The sequence below is a fragment of the Colossoma macropomum genome, unplaced genomic scaffold (genome assembly GCF_904425465.1).
Source record: "Colossoma macropomum unplaced genomic scaffold, Colossoma_macropomum, whole genome shotgun sequence".
Classification (NCBI taxonomy): domain Eukaryota; kingdom Metazoa; phylum Chordata; class Actinopteri; order Characiformes; family Serrasalmidae; genus Colossoma; species Colossoma macropomum.
Window position 1 is genome coordinate 17,202,405 of NW_023494798.1, and position 16,151 is coordinate 17,218,555.

Consider the following 16,151-nt stretch of genomic DNA (forward strand, 5'->3'; position numbering starts at 1 on the left):
TGCACTCTCTCTCTCTCTCTCTCTCTCTCTCTCTCTCCCGTCTTCCTGATCTCCCTGCAGTGACCCTGCATGTGGAGGCAGGCTAATGTGGGCGATTTCTTCTGACGCTGCAGCTATGTGTTGGAGACGAGGCAAAATGGATTTTCTGCATGGATAAAACTCGCTTGCTCTCACACTCCGTGACCACCATGAGGCACCTATTCATTTTTCATGATTTTAGCTTTTGTCTTCCTCATTGAGGAGGAACCGCAGAGCAAACATGGAGAAAAGAAATGCCCAATTTTCTATAAAAACAGTCTTAGATCAGGAAGCGTTTCCTGGTTTGATCTGCCTGGCGGACAGCATTGAGAGCGTGTGTTTTGTTTGGGCGTCACTAAGTGCTGCCGTAGGAGCTCTTTTTACTCCGGCCGTATCTGTCATATCTAAGAGCCAAAGATTATTCTCCTGCTTCAGCCAGTGTCAACAAAGTGGTACAGAGAAAGTTCACCTTTCTTGCCACTGGTCTTTTGAGCCTCGTCTGTCTAGCCTACTCCATTATTCTCTTTCTCCCTATCACTCCTTTCTTGCTTTCTGTTTCTATTAGTCAGCAGTGATCCTTCATGAACCTCCAGCAACTCCTCCATCAATCCGCACATCACTCTTTCCTGCCCTCTGTTTATCGTCCTTGACCTTACTGCCTCAAACACCAGAGACGATACAGGCGTGCACTTCAGAGTGCTCGGTCCAGTCCATTTCAAGCTAACAGGCCACTTACTGTGTTGTGCAGAAGTCTTAGGCAGTCTGAGGAAATGATATGTAAAGCTGTTTATTTGTGTTATCTGTGTTTGTATGTGTTTATTTGTTTGAAAAAGCAGTAGCATAAAAACAAATAAACAAATATACATTGTTATTTGATGTTTGTGACCATATGCACACAGCTGAAATGTAAACACGTAATCGAAGTAATCAAGCTAGTTAACCAGGCAGCTAATGTTAGCAACCGTTACTGATGTACAAAAAAGGTAAAGAAAAACTAAGGCTTGATAAACTGAAAGTAAAGAATATTGTGACAACACTTTGTGCTGTTTTCCATTATTCACCACAATCACTGTAATACAGGGTGATTCAAAAAGATTCATCCGATTTCAAAGCGTCATATTTATAGAACCGTGAGGCGCCTAGGAACCAATCGCATACCAATTGAAAGAGGGGGTCATAGAGTTTCTGACTGTCATTGGAAAATGGCTCCCTTCAGTCTGCGAGGACAAGCGTTTTGCGTTCTCCACTTCAATAAGAGTGAATCCGTCGTAACTCTGCAATGTGATTTTCGACGGCAGTGAACCTCCAACAGCTTAGAGCATTTGCTGTTGGTCCCACAACACTGGATGATCTCCGAAATCGCACTGATAGAGCCGTGAGTACAGTGACACCCGACATGCTCAATCGAGTATGGGGTGAATTGGACTATGGCGCTGATGATGTCCGTACAGCTGGAGGAGGTTCATATTGACCACTTTAAAATTGCATAATAAACTTCATGCTCACTTAAACCATTTACACTTTACTTCATTAATCTGTAATGATTTAGAAGTGAAATAAATTATTTTGAAATCGGATGAATCTTATTGAATCACCCTGTATTTTATCTGACCAGTTTTCATCAGCATTAGCACACAAAGTTAATAAGAGAGGATGGTGGAGATCATGTCTGCAGCGTCTGGGGGTTTTAAAACGCTGTTAGAAAAAACCTTCTTAAGTCAAAGCACCGTTTGCAGTGTAGATAAATGTGACATCATTATGCTAGTTGGAGTGAACCGTGCTGCCAGTCACTGCAAAAAACAATAGAAACAGACGGTTAAAACAGAAGTTAAGTCACCTCTGGGGTTGTCTTAAAGTTCCTTGTAGGGTTCTCTTGCATCAATCTTATTAAGTACATATATTTAGTAGCGCATTTGAAGTTGGAAATACAACAAAGTGCGTCTGTGTCCTGGTTTTTGTTGTGCTTTAAGTTTATTTATCTAGTTTTCACTCATGAACCAAAACGACTGGAAAAGCATTAGTGTGTGTAGAATTGGTATGTGTCGGCTTCAGCCTTTTAGACAGATTGGTTGTGTTAACTGTGCTTGAAAGGTTGCAAGGGGAGCCCTTCCCACTCCTTCTTTGAATGAAGACCTGAAGGATGAGAGATTTAACATGAGGCCGTGCTCATCTGTCAGGATGCTCCCACTGCGGATGTGTCTTCTCCATGCTCATATGGAGGGATTCCTTCCTGAATGTGTGGTTAACCCTTTAATGATAATACAAAAAAGGTGATATTTCTCTCTATAATCCCTCCATAATAATGTGGTTTCTCATTGCTGTTTTAATATCTAAAGGATATGATCTAACAAAGTTATTGCAGATTTTTATTGTTTGTGTCATAAACTGCCATTTTGTCCAAGCAAAAAATAGGAACAGTAATATACTTCACACTTCAGCTGCCTTTTCTCACCAGTCTGATTAAACAATCAGTAATAAGCCCTTAGTCATCTGAATTCTGTTCTGAATGTGCGAATCACAGAGCATCCAACAGTAAAAGCAGCATTGTGTTCCTTTTATATAGTGATAAGCCCTATTTGAGCTGGATTAGTTTTAACTAGGGAGGTACTGCAATTTGACTGATTACCAATGATAACCATAATTTTAATCTAGTATGAATCTGCAATGTCCGCTGTCTGTTACATAATAATTTCAGAGCGAATTTCCTTCTGTAGCCCTATTTGAGCTGGATTTGTTTTACCAGAGGAGCTCCGGTAATGTCATCTGTGCGTGATTTGACTGGCTAATACAGATGCGATTAATTGACCCAAATTGCCCAGATCAAAACATCATCCCATGAATGTCTACAACATTATGTGACAGGCACCACACTATACAATACAATAGCAACGCATTATGTGATTACATGGCATCTGTACTAGCATCAGGCTAGTAAAGCAGGCTCATTCAGCTTACCAAATGCTGCCCAACAAGACAGATTTCTTGTAATTTGGCCATCACCAAAAATGTAGTGGATGTCAGGAGACTTGTCATGAACTTGAGGATTAAGGAATTGGCTCAAATAAATCTCCATTTTAGCTGTTTAACATGTCCTCAGGTCTTTTTTTTTAATAAAATAAAGAAAAAAATAGGTAATTAATGTTACTGTATTACTGTGATGTCAGTGTGAACAGGACCACTATTACTGAGCGAGCTCTGAGTTCGGTAAATTCTAGAAGGTAATTCACTCTCGAATGAAGGTAATTCAGTCTGGAATTTAGCAGACTTGTAAAAACTATGAATATTGCAGAGTAACTGGATTAAAATTACAGATCTTGTTGATAATCACTCAAATTACAGCACCTCCTTAGATAAAACTAATCTAGCTTGATTAAGGCTTATAATTTGTCAAAATATGGGCTTCTTCCATAATAATAGTCCTGTTTGAGTCAACCTCATGGTAATGTAATAACAAATGCTGACAAAAATCATCAGCACGCTGTTTTTTTTTTTGTTTTGTTTTTTTTGCAACCGGGAAACAAGACAAATCGCTAAAATAGAGCTCTTAGCACATTCCTTTATTCTCAAGTTCAAAACAGGCGTACTGTAATCTAAAACATTTTTGTTGATGGGCTAATTAGAAAGAGAATGAAATTAAACCTGAATGTGTCTCTCACAGGGCAGAGCAATTGTCCTGTTGGGCACTCTTTGGTAAGTTCACTGAACCCGCTTTACAAGCCTAAAGCTATTCTATCTTGTATTAACTGGCAGTTTGTTTTTGCTGTTTGTTTGGATCTGTTGAATTCTAATCTTAATGCTAATGGTGAACATGACATTTTGATCTAGACTTTCTGGGGTAATACGGCGAAATTAAACAGATGCTTTATCATGTGCAAATCGGCCAGTCAAGTCCCTTACAAATTTCATTACTGAACTTCCTCTGCTAAAACCTATCCAGCTCAAACAGGGCTTTAGAAAACATCATAGCACACAGAAAGCTGACATTCTATATACTAAAACGTTTTATTTTGCCAAACATAGACATGCGTGCGTTGCATGTACTCTGGCATCAGAATTTAATGACTTAAAATATAGCTGTGAAGATAGTTTACTGTTTCTCAGATGATGGTTTTCCTCATTTCTGCTTTTCTCTCAAATGCATGCTCTCAGCAGGGCTGCTTAATCTCGTATTTTCCTGATGCACATTTACATAAGGTGACCTGGAGAAGATTTTCTTAGATATCCTCTCTACCTGCTGGGATGGAACTGCAGTGGTGGTCACCTCTGCTTCAGATAACTTATCTCCCCCCTCCATCTCCCTCTCCATTTCTGTCTCGTCACTCTACAGCTGCTGTGAGGGCCTGTCACTTCTTCACGGCTCCCGCTGCTTACGCTCTATGGAGAAAAAGTTGTTTTGCAGAGTGTTACTTTCTGCAGTTCTCTTCACAGTCAGGATCAGATTATTAGTAACTCCTTAAATGACCAGGATCCACTTATGGATTCTAACTTCTAACACATACTTCTATTACTTAAGTACAACTCAGTTAGTTTGCATGGTTGTCTTGTAGTTCCATGATGTAATTAGGCTGGGATTTCCCCCTTCACACCTTCAACTGATTTCCAAACTCTTTAACCAATCAGACAGACTAATTGCCCCATTGTTCTGTACTGCTGGAGAGTTGATGAGTGAGTGTGTGTGTGTGTGTAGCCGTGTCATCAGCAGAGCAGAGGACAAGGCCAGTGCTCTGTTCCACTGCTGTCCTCATTATCATCCTTGTCTCTGAACAATCAGAATGGACCTGCCTCTGCTGTTGATTGCCATTACACATCCAGCTCTGACCTTCTGCTGATAAATGCGAGCGATACAGCCGTGCGTGCGTGCGTGTGTGTGCGGCGTGTGTGTGTATGCTTATGTGCTCAGGTCTTAAGGAAACAGTTAAATAATTTCAAGTGCTGTTTTCATGCTTGATCAGAGGTATGATGAAGCTAATGAAATTAGAGCGTTGTATAAAAATATAGAGGGAGTGTAGCTCTTGTTAATTGTTCTAAAAGGGGAATTCCACCAGTTTTTCAAAATTTGTACATAATTCAGTCAGTGAGATATAAACAAAGTCATTCACAACGGTTTGATGTGAAATGTTTTATTGTAGAGAAACGTACTAACTCAAATTTCTTTACAGTGGTAGTAATAGGAACCAGGGGGCACAACACAAACATGACTGTTTTATTTATGGCTATATCTGTACTGTAGACATTGTGATCCCTTTTCTTTTGGTACTATTTTGCCTTACAATGACCTGCATGTACCTATTTGCCAAGAATGGATTTTGAAAAATATGTTTTGGGCCAAAACCTTTGCAAAACTATCATAAAACAGTATTTATGAATGGTTCAAATTCTGAATGACTTTCTTTACAACTTAAGCATTTAATTATGGAGATCTTAAAAAACAGTGGAATTCCCAAAGTTAATAGAGAAAGTAACTACAATATATATGGTAAAATAAACTTCCTATCAAACATTTATGGACATTTTACCTTCCTTGCTATTCAGTTTAGTAATTAAAATAGTTGCAAATGTTTTGTTAACCTAAAACAGCTCTTTGCTAATATGTTTATATTTAGCAGCGCTCAGCCCTCAGCGCTGCCCTGTTTGTCAGGGTTGTCAGAGTGTTTGAATGTTTGTGAAAGTGTCTTCCTCAGAATGAAGAGTATTGTGAATAATGATTTGACAGTTTTCTTTTCTGAACTATTGTTGAAAGCTCATGTTGAACATATTTTTGCCCAAAGGTGGTTTAAACATCTGACAGGTTTGAGTGCTGATGAATGCTGACATCATGACAAGGGAATAAAATGTGTAGAATGTCAGTTAGTCTTGTGGTTTTGTGATTTTTGCAAATAAGAGTGGCATTATGACTAAATATGATACTGAATGTTATTTCAAACTGAAAAAGGAAACATAGACATTTATTGGTAGATGTCTCCGGACTTCTGCCTATCTTCAGACAGAATGATACGTTTTGTCCATTAATGTAGCCAAGAACCATCTAGAGCCACCTTGGACAGCCAAATGTTACAATGGAACCTACAAAATCCTGATAGTTGTGACTAGATTTACATGCAATATTCTGTGTGAAACAAGGTGCGCCTAAATTTTTGAAGTGTGTGTCGGTGCTAATTAAGTGAGAGGATTAATTAAAAACACAAAGTGAGAGAAGCCTTCATTAATTGTACTGAAGTTAGCAGAGAAAGCAGCAACAACACAGCAGTTTATCAAAATAATTGAGCATGTATTATTGTACAATCCAGCCCTTTTTCTATTCTTTGAGCTTGTATTCTCTGAGTTTCTTCTTCTCTGCTTGCATTACTGTGCAAAAGTAAGAGACCAGCCTTCATTTATTTCATTTACAGTGTAAATATCCATTAAGTTACTCATACAAGTTATACATTCACAAGGGAAAGTCAAAGAAAATTTCCAAAACAGGAGTTAAAATTATTAAAGATAGAAAAATTGGGACTCCTGACAACCGTGCAAGACCACCAACACTGTCATACAGCTTTCATCTTTGAGACATGTTGGGTAGCTGTCAAGAAGCTGCTACTGAGAAAAGGAAATAGATGAAAATAAAGAAAATTTGCAAATCAAGCATATTAATTCATTCATTCATTCATTTATTCATTCATTCATTCATTCATTCATGCATGCATGCTGAAGTTGTCAGAACAATGGACTGACCACCCCAGAGTCCAGACCTCAACATCATTGAATGTGTTTGGAATTACTTGGATCATGTAAAGCACAAAGTGCAACCAACTTCTAAGACTGAACTTTGGAGGTAGAACAATATGGGGGCTCCAGATGGGATACTGGGATAGGCTTCAGCACCGCCTGCGACCCCAAAATGAAAAGTGGCTTAGATAATGTGTCTGTGTGTGTGATTTGTTTGAAATCTCCCAAACAGAATGGAAGCTGTGATAAAGGCCAAAGTTGACACTAAATACTGAAATTATATTTAGTTCTAATATTTAGTTAAATAGACCTGTCCAGGGTGTTTCCTGCCTTCCGCCCAACGACTGCTGGGATAGGCTCCAGCATCCCCCGCTTGCGACCCAGAAGGATAAGCAGTTTAGAAAGTGTGTGTGTGTGTGTGTGTGTGTGTGTGTATTCTGTTAAATATATATTTACTGAAAAAAGAATAACTAGTTTTAAGTAATGGCTGTTCGGAGAGGAAATTATGGGTGGTCTCTGACTTCTGCACAGCACTGTATGTTCAGAGTTCCTTTAATTCAGTAGCTCCGAGTTCTGAGTAGAGAACTAAGGTAGCTTATTTAAAACTCAAGTCTAAATTTGAGAATCAAACCCTGTGCAGCTTGGCAGCTTGGATGTGATTCTGCTGTGGGGTACAATCATGCAAGTTTCACTCGTAGTGCATTAGGTGTGTGTGGCTTCCTCTTCTCCTCCCCATCTCTGCTGCATTGTGTGTGTAGAAGGAGGGTGTTTGGAGCCCCTCCTCTCTGTCATCCTCAGACAGTGGCGGCAGGCTGCTTCTCTTTCATGTTGTCTGAGCTCCTAATGAGAACTGATAGAAATAGGTGAGCATCTCCCAGTAGGCTGCTCTCTGCGGGCCTTTAATGACTGAGAAGAAAGCAGAGGGAGCTCTCGTGTATAAGAGAGTGTGTGTTTGTGTTTGTTCAAACAGACGCTGGTGTGTGTGTGTGTGTGTGTGTACTGTAAACAGCAAAGCAGCGTACCACCACTCCCTCGATCAATTGCCACGGCAACCAAGCACCTCCCCTGCACCCTGCAGCTACCCTTGATCACTCTAAACTCCTCGTGGCGCTTCTCTCTCTGCCCCTCCAAGTTTTCCACTTTTCCTTTCCTCTACTTTTCCTTTCCTTCCATTTCTATTGCCGTTGTCCATATCCCGTCTGTCCACCCTGCCTCATTCCCTCCTGCTCCTCTGCTCTTCTCTCCTCGGCAGGAGCTCATCAGTCCTTTAATAAACTTGCAGCTCTGAGAGAAAAGTTCTGTTTTTTTTTTTCCTGTATTGTTCGGACAGATCGATAACACAGCTGCTCGCTGTGTGTACAGCAACAGAAAAAACAAGTTTGACCCAGCATGCAGAGAGCACACTTCCATAGCAACCACTCACGGCACAAATCCATGGCCATTATAGAGTCTTTGGCAGAGCACAAACAAAGCATGAGGAGCTGGGAATGAAGAGAGAGAGGAGAAAGAATCTGCTGCTGACAGACAGGGCTGTAGAGAATGACAGGGACCTACTTCCATTTCCTTTTCTCATTCACTTCCCTGCTGTGTCCCTGAACTTTCTATCTGTCATACATATGCAACTCCGAGTGCTCACTTGTTGAAGGAAGTGAGAAAAGTTTAGTAATCTAAGGCTGGGCGTACAGATTACGAAACGGAGAGCACCACAAACTTAACATCAGTCTGTCACAGAATTTGTTGTCTTTTTGTTGTGAGGGCGCTCACACTAGACGACAAGGCCAAGAGGAAGTATAACAGACTTAATGAGTTTGAGCTACGAATAAGAACTCAAAATCCCAGATCTCGTCAGAGATCACATGATACTAATAAAGCTAATTGTACTGGACCGGACCTGTTTGTGCTTCTATGCGAAGAGAATGTGCAAACTAGGGATTAATATGGGGCTGAGAAACACTGATATTACAGTGAGAACTGGAGAAATATTTCACTACAAACTGGCAGCTGACTTGTAAAGAGAGTGGCTTGACGTCTGGATCCAAACATTATAAACATGATATCAGCTCTTATTTGCCTACATTTTATACAGAGCTTCTCTGTCTCATGCGCATCTCTTCTCCTGTTTCTAGCTCTCTGATTGGCTGTTGTTTGAATCTCTCGTCGAGTAAATCACTGACCCTCTGACAGTACATGTCTGATAATATCGGAGGGGCTCAGATCACTTCAGAGTTTGATTGGAGGGCTAAAGATTCACTCGTTTCTCCACTCATAGCACAAGATCATCTGCACAGTCAGTCGCTTGCGATCGTCACAAGGGGCAAATTGGGGTAAAAATCAGGCAAAAAAATGTGTAGTGTAGGCCCAGTGAAACAGACAAATCCCCTTGAACACTTGCAAACAAGGTGTCATTGTTGCCCTATGAGTTTGCACGCTCAGTTGCTAACTTCTGTAAACTAATGTATTTATACAGGCCGTCCTGGAGGGGTCTGGAACAAGACAAAGAATTGTTAAATGAAACATTTTGCTGCCATTGATGCTAGCATCAGCGCTGCTATGGAAAGTGAGTTATAAGCCAGCCAACAAAAACCAGGGAGTACTTCGCACACTGACTAAACTTGAAAATTACTTAAAAACTTGGTAAGTTAAACTTCCATTCTTATTAAAGCAGGTTCTTTGTGTGTGTGATGCCATAGAATCCCTTAAGGACCTAAAGAATCCCTAAAGAACCTTTCAGTTGAAGACTAGTGTGAAGAATCTTTTTAAAGTTTAAAGAACATCCACATAATGCAAAGGCTCTGTACTGTCCAAACCAAGAACCATTCAAGAACTGTGATTTTTTTTAGAGTGTAGCTATTAGGGCTGCAACAACTAATCAGTGTTAGCGATGATGCCAATAAAAAAAAGGCAATTCATTCTATTATGGATTAGTTTGCTCGGTGATGTTTTCCTCTTTACATTTCTTGAATGGAAGAGGGAAAACTCAACTTTCATGAGGTGGTTGGAGTGAGGGTGAAGTAAGACTTTATTTCTGTGTGCACAAATACATTTCCACGGTTACACTGCCTCAAACACTAATTTGAACCACAGTTTATAACCATTAGTGTTTTAAGCTGAGTAAGAGTGGATGCGCACTTGTGCACGCAAAAATGAAACTCTCACTCCGGTTTAGATCTATGGTTCTTGAACAAGTCCTCAGGGACCTCCAGCTGGTCCACATTTCTGCTCTAATGCAGCTCCAGACACTTAAACAAAGCCATTAAAGAACACTGAATATCTAGTACAAGTGTGTTGCAAGCTGGGTTAAAGCAAAATGTATGTTAAGGCAGCTGTTTTTCAACGGCTTTTGGCGAGTTTCTAGATTTTTTTTTCTAGAATTTTCTAGACCTTTTGAGTAACTACCCCAACATTGTTTGGTGACAGAAGCACGTGAAGTAGTTTCTTCTGAACATGACAGCGGTTTGGTTTAGATTTCTTTGCGTAGCGTAAGAGCTTAAGAAAGACCCAAAATTGTGACTCTCACGCTAAAACCACAAAAATTGGCAACCCTGGTACAGGGTTATGCACAACCCAAAAAGTAAAAAATATGGGAATATGTCGCTTTAACATCAACTAAGAACACAATTCCCTGTAAGATATGAATAAACAAGCTCACCTGGCACCACAGCATAACTCTTACAGGTGAGCATCCAGAGAAAACACATAGAAATACAGAAAACCTGTAGAAATATAGGAATACAGAAAACTCAGAATGGTGAGTAATGATGAGTAAAACTTCAGTAAAACTGTTGTCAAAACTCAATAATACATTGTTGTCTGCTTTTCAGTTTAGTTTAGCAACATAAACACTGTTGGCTGAAAAGTTAAACTGTATGTTCGTCTGAACTGCACAGCTAAACTATCCTTATTCTTGGCTCGCACTCTAATGCATACAGACTTGCTCATCTATATGGATGTTTTTGAAAACAGCCTACTTTTTCTGTTTGTTTTGGCCTCCTACCCACATGAAAACAGTGTTTTTGGGAGCCACTGCTTGCAGAGTTTGAATTATTTCCTGCCCTATTCTCTGCTGGGGGCTGTTTCTGTGTGCTCAGCAATATCAGGTTTTATTACATGATGTTACTGACAACACAAATTAATTAATTTTTCTTTGCTTTGTCATTAAAGGAGAAATAATTTGAGTGGAAACAAAAAAATTCTTTTAGAAATAAACTACCTCCATAATAGTGGGACGGCCAGCTACTTAGACAGCCATGTCCAGTGTCTTCACATTAAGTAGAATAGTGTTTTTGAGGGCAGTGCAGAAGATCTGTTGTAAGGGCCTTGATATTAGGAAATAGGGAAGGTGTTTTTTGAGCACTGTGCAAAAAGAGGAATAATGCTTGTATTTTGTATTTGTTGAAGGAAACATTGTGTTTGATGTGACATATTTAGTTATTGACAGATGCACCTCTTCCTGGTTAAGTAATTGATTTATCAATTGTAAATATTATCACTAGTTGCATCCCTAGTAGATAATTAGCACAGCTTTCTACGATCAAGGTAAATTAGTTCTATCAAGACAGTCATCTACAGAACTTGCGTTTGAATGTTGAAGTTACAGCAACATACAGTACAGCACATAAGTGGCTGGTCTTCAGGCTAAACCTACTTATGATGTGAAGCGTCAAACCAGGAAAATTAACAGCATTACAAACAAACAAACAAACAAACAAAAAAGTCAATAATTTATCCCAACGTAACAGCACCAGTTTAAAGAGGTTACAGTACAGAAACATGCGTGGATTTAGGAGGTTGGACCCTCTTTAATGTTTGGAGGTGGAATAGTCCTCCTCAGTAATTTGCTCTCAACATATCCAGACTTTGCTACTTAACAGCTTGTTGTTATTGCTTCTGTTTTCAAATTTGACCAAAAATCTATATTCTTAAATAAAATATTTTTTAAACAATTGTGGCTTACATATTTACACCCTGCACGCACAAGACTCATGGAAATACAGTCTGAATACAGTCAGCATCTTTCATGTTTCTTTACTGTAGCAGACTGTTGGTATTGCCGCCCGGAAAAATGAAGTAGGTGAATTGTCGTTCTAGCCTTGTCATTGCGTTTCTCTCTTCCAGTCCTCTGTTTAACGGCTACAGCGATCTGTGTTAGAGAGATCAGAGTTCTGTATGTGTGAAAGGTAATTAAAAAAGGAAGCCTGTACAGAAATCACTTGCAATAAAATTATTACACATGGCTATATAACATTAGTTGAAAATTCATCCGACTACCATAGGGTCACAACAGAACAGCAAAATGTATCTCAGAAAGTGACAGTTTAATACCTTTTTTCTGAGAGTGTATTCTCTCTAGAATCAGAATGCCCTTCAAGATGATGACCAGGGTTCTAATAAGGTTAACTGCAGAGGGCAAGCCTAGAAGTGACTTTGTTTTCTGAAATCGTAAAATAGGGAGGACGCTTAATTCTCAGCCTCCTGCACCCTGATTTCACAGCTAAAACACACCTGATTCAACTCCTACAGTTAGTTACCAAGTTTTGTAGCTGCATCTTCTGGACTGACCAATGCACTAATTTCTCTTTACTGCAGAAGATCGTAAGCTGTTCAGAGTCGGTCAGCTTTAGTGACAGAGAGCAATCTCCGAAGCTCCATCTGTCCAAAGCAGCTACTGTAATATCTGTAGAACTCTGTACACACACGCCGCCTCCTTTATACATCAGTAGCTGTACTAAGATGAGGAAACGAGCAGTTCTTGGGCTTGATTTGAATCATTATATTGCATTTTTATTATAGCAACAATTGTGTATGCTTGAGAAGTGCTTGCACTTTCCTTTGCTCTGTGCACATGCATGGCTAATCTGTAGAATTAAGAACTGTGTTAATTATATTTGAATGAATGCAGGTATTTGCACCCCACTTAGAAGTTCTGTCCAATTTGTTAAGACACACAATGCACATTAATGCTGTTTCAGTATTTGGCTTTGAAATGTGTGTAGGTAAACGCTCAATTCTCTGCTGCCCAGTCCTTGTGTGATAATCACTTGTGGTGGAGTAGCAGCTCGTACTGTTGGGGAAGCCGTGTAACACTCCGCCAGCTGGAAGCTCTATTTGCGTCCCAGCTCTCTGCTGGCCTCTGTGAATGGTATGGGTTTGCAGGCCTTCTCCATTGAGCTGTGTGGGCATGCTCAGGCCACTCATTGAAACTGCTGAGGGTTTCTTGGAATAATAATGTACTCAGAATTAACAGAGTCTGTAATTAGTTATGAAAAAACAGAAAAGAATCAGCATTAGGGAGTGATCTGGGTTGGAGCCCATATGTGGGAAAGATGAACAAGATTAATGGATGGTCTTGCTAGGACTTTCACTCGCTTGGATTCATTTACAAAATGGAATTTTCCTATTTATTGTAAGCTAGTTAGAATGTGAATGGTATAATGATTCATCAGATGCGCTTCATGCATGGTTTTGATCAGCCGGGAACCCTTAGGGCCTTCTAGGCGTTCACATTTTTTGAGTTAATAATATAATACTCTCATTTCATTGTTAACTTTCAGTTGGAAACAAAATGGTTAAAATCAGCCAACAGAAAATTGAGAAAAGAAATTGGAGTTTTTCCTCTGGTACCTAGGTAGATCTAGCCAAGTGAGCTCTGCCAGTGGTTTGGACTTGTGGAGCTAAACTGAAGTCCTATGTGTTATTAACATAATTAGAAACACCAGTCACATTTTAATTTCCAGTGAGTGGGACCATCACTCTAAGGCCCGATCCCATTTCACCCCTTGCCCCTACCACTTAGCCCTTAGCTTTCTGTTTTGCACGTTCACGTCTAGGGTATCTCGATCTTTGTTGAGATGGCGGTGTAGGGTGAAGTGTTAGGTCTACATAGCCCTCCAAACAGAGGTTTTTCAGAGGCACACTCCAAACAGAGTGTTATGAGAAAAAATAGAAACCAGCAACATGGCTGCACAAGCGACCAAAGAAACCCACAAACGTAAGCCTTTTCCCTGTTGAAAAACTGTGATAACCAGTGTATTATCTTAGCTTAATGTAGTTTCATTGTATTATGGTCCTTTTCTTCATAACAAGCATAAAGAATCGCTAATAATATACTGATGTCTCAGTAGCTAGCTAGATAAATAGATTCCCATTCCACCTTAAATAGTCCAAGCAGTACCGATGCCTGAAGCACCAGAATGTAACCGCTGCACCCTTTAAGGTGGAACAGGAAAATTTGAACAAGAAGCTGGCAAATAGCTGACTTCAGCTTCATATCACCAAAGAATTAGGAGTGGGTGATAATAAGTAATTATCACATCCTCCCTCTTTGAAAGCATATGATCCCTTAATTTAAAACCAGCAGAGAGGTTGCTGAACTTTACCGCACCTCTGCTATCACTGCAGACCGGCAGGGTCGCCTACAGAGCAGCACTAGTAGCCTGTAAATAAAGTAATGTTCTTTTTTATTTAAGGATCCCAAGGGGTAGGGGTAAAAATAAGAAATGCGATTGGGCCAAAGTCTTCTGAAAGTCCTAAATATGTCACTGACTGCGAGTATGTATGGTAGCCTAACCAAATTGTTTCAGTCAGTTGTTAGAATTGAAAAGCAACAGCAGCTCTGTGGCAGAGTTTCTAACTGAAGAAGTCATTGTAAAACTGCTACAAGGTAAGATAGATGTTAATACGTCTGCTATGAGCTTCAAATAAAGCTTTCTATCTTGTACAAGCTTCAAATGTCCATGTTTAATTAATAACAACCATAAAAGTGTACATGTGAATTGTTGTTAGTAGTGCTAACATACTACTGGAATCCCATAGGGGCACATTATCATAGAGGGGTTTTGATTTATTTTTGACCAAGTTTTGACATTAATGGCTGGAACTGAGGGCCTAGTCACAGCTCGCCACTGGTTTTGATTTTGTAACATTTCGGGTACATCCACCTGCCTGCTGAACCTCCCTTGGTTTGAGTGTGTGTGTGTGTGTGTGTGTGTGGTTTGTGAATGTATTGGTGTGCAAGTATGTGTGCAGTTGCAAATAAACAGAAGTATACTGACAGCCTGTTAGATGATTATGTAAGATCTGATACATTCATTAATGTGATTTACATAGTGTTCTGGAGACTGCAGTCTTTTGTCAAAATTAAATTAGCCTAATGAAGTGCAGGAGCTTTCACTTGGCAAAACGTTGGACATTTCTTTTGAATCTAATTTGAAAGATGACTGTGTTACAAATTAGTTTCTCTAACTATCAACTACAAACAAAATAAACATCAAAGCATAAGAAATACTAAAAGCAATGAAATAGTAATGAGGCTAATAGTAACAACTAGAACTGAACTTTCTCAGTGCATGTTTTAGCCATCAAGGGCAAACTTCACTCAGCAAGCCCAAAAGACAAACGTTACTCTAAAATGAATCAACATTGTGCTTTATGTGGAGTTTACTCAGGTGCACTGCACGTGTGTGGAGGCATGTGTGTGATTAACGTGCTCCACTTTTCTCTTTTTTCCTAACCTGCTGCACCCTGATGGAACTCTTTGGACTTGGCCAGTCGCATGTGAGTACTGCAGATCACCTCTTAATACTTGTGCTGCCACCCGACATCCTGCATGAAGACATGGAGTCTTGAACTGTTCTCATTAAAACCATAACAATATCATATTAGCTTTACACATATCATGCAACATAATCAGTCAGTCTAATTTGTTCTGTTAAATATGATTAACCTAATCCTCTCATCTGTAGCCTAATTCTTATTTATACCATTGTTTTGTATGTGATTAAAGCAATAGTTCAGTGGAAAATCAAATGAATCGTCTTACCGTCTAATGAAGTCAGTCAGAAAAGATGTTTGCTTATTTGGTTTTGCACTGAAGTTACAAGGCATTTTTAACTAATGTAGTGGAAGCTCATAGAGGTGCACTGACCATGAATTTTTAGGGCCAACTGTGATTTATTTATATCACGAGTGGCCATTGGCCATTTTTTTAAAAATGAGTTTATCACGAGTGGCCATTGGCCATTTTTTTAAAAACTCTTAAACAAAAATAAGTTGGCAATTTAAATAACATGAATTAAATAAAAGAGGCAACTGGATGTTAACACACTGAATCATGCATAATTATGCTCCAAAATGTTGTTATAGGTGTAGCAGAAACATTCAAATACAGCTTGAATACACTTAGCTAGCTCATATTATTTACATTAAAAATATTGCAACACAAATTGGACAAAATAAAAATAATTGTCAATGGCACAGTTTGAGCATCCCTAGAAGTTAGAAGTTTGTATCCACAAAATATCATTGTGTGTGTTTACATGCACTCAGTAATTCGATCATTATCAGATTTCTGTAGTTATCTGATTATTCAAATGGTCATGTAAACATCATACTCGAATTTCTTAAATCGGAGTAAGGTCTAGAAATCC

General features: G+C 39.4%; 1 protein-coding gene across 2 annotated transcripts in view; it reads left to right on the top strand.

Moving 5' to 3' along the window:
* cdh13 (cadherin 13, H-cadherin (heart)) overlaps nt 1-16,151 on the top strand; it is a 504,621-nt gene that overhangs the window by 209,829 nt on the left and 278,641 nt on the right. Inside the window, exon 5 of one of the 2 annotated variants that reach the window (XM_036585553.1) lies at nt 15,274-15,279. The exons of the other annotated variant lie outside the window; for it this stretch is intronic. Within the exon in view, the coding sequence (XP_036441446.1) occupies nt 15,274-15,279 (6 nt within the window). The remainder of the gene's footprint in view (nt 1-15,273; nt 15,280-16,151) is intronic. 2 annotated transcript variants of the gene reach the window in all.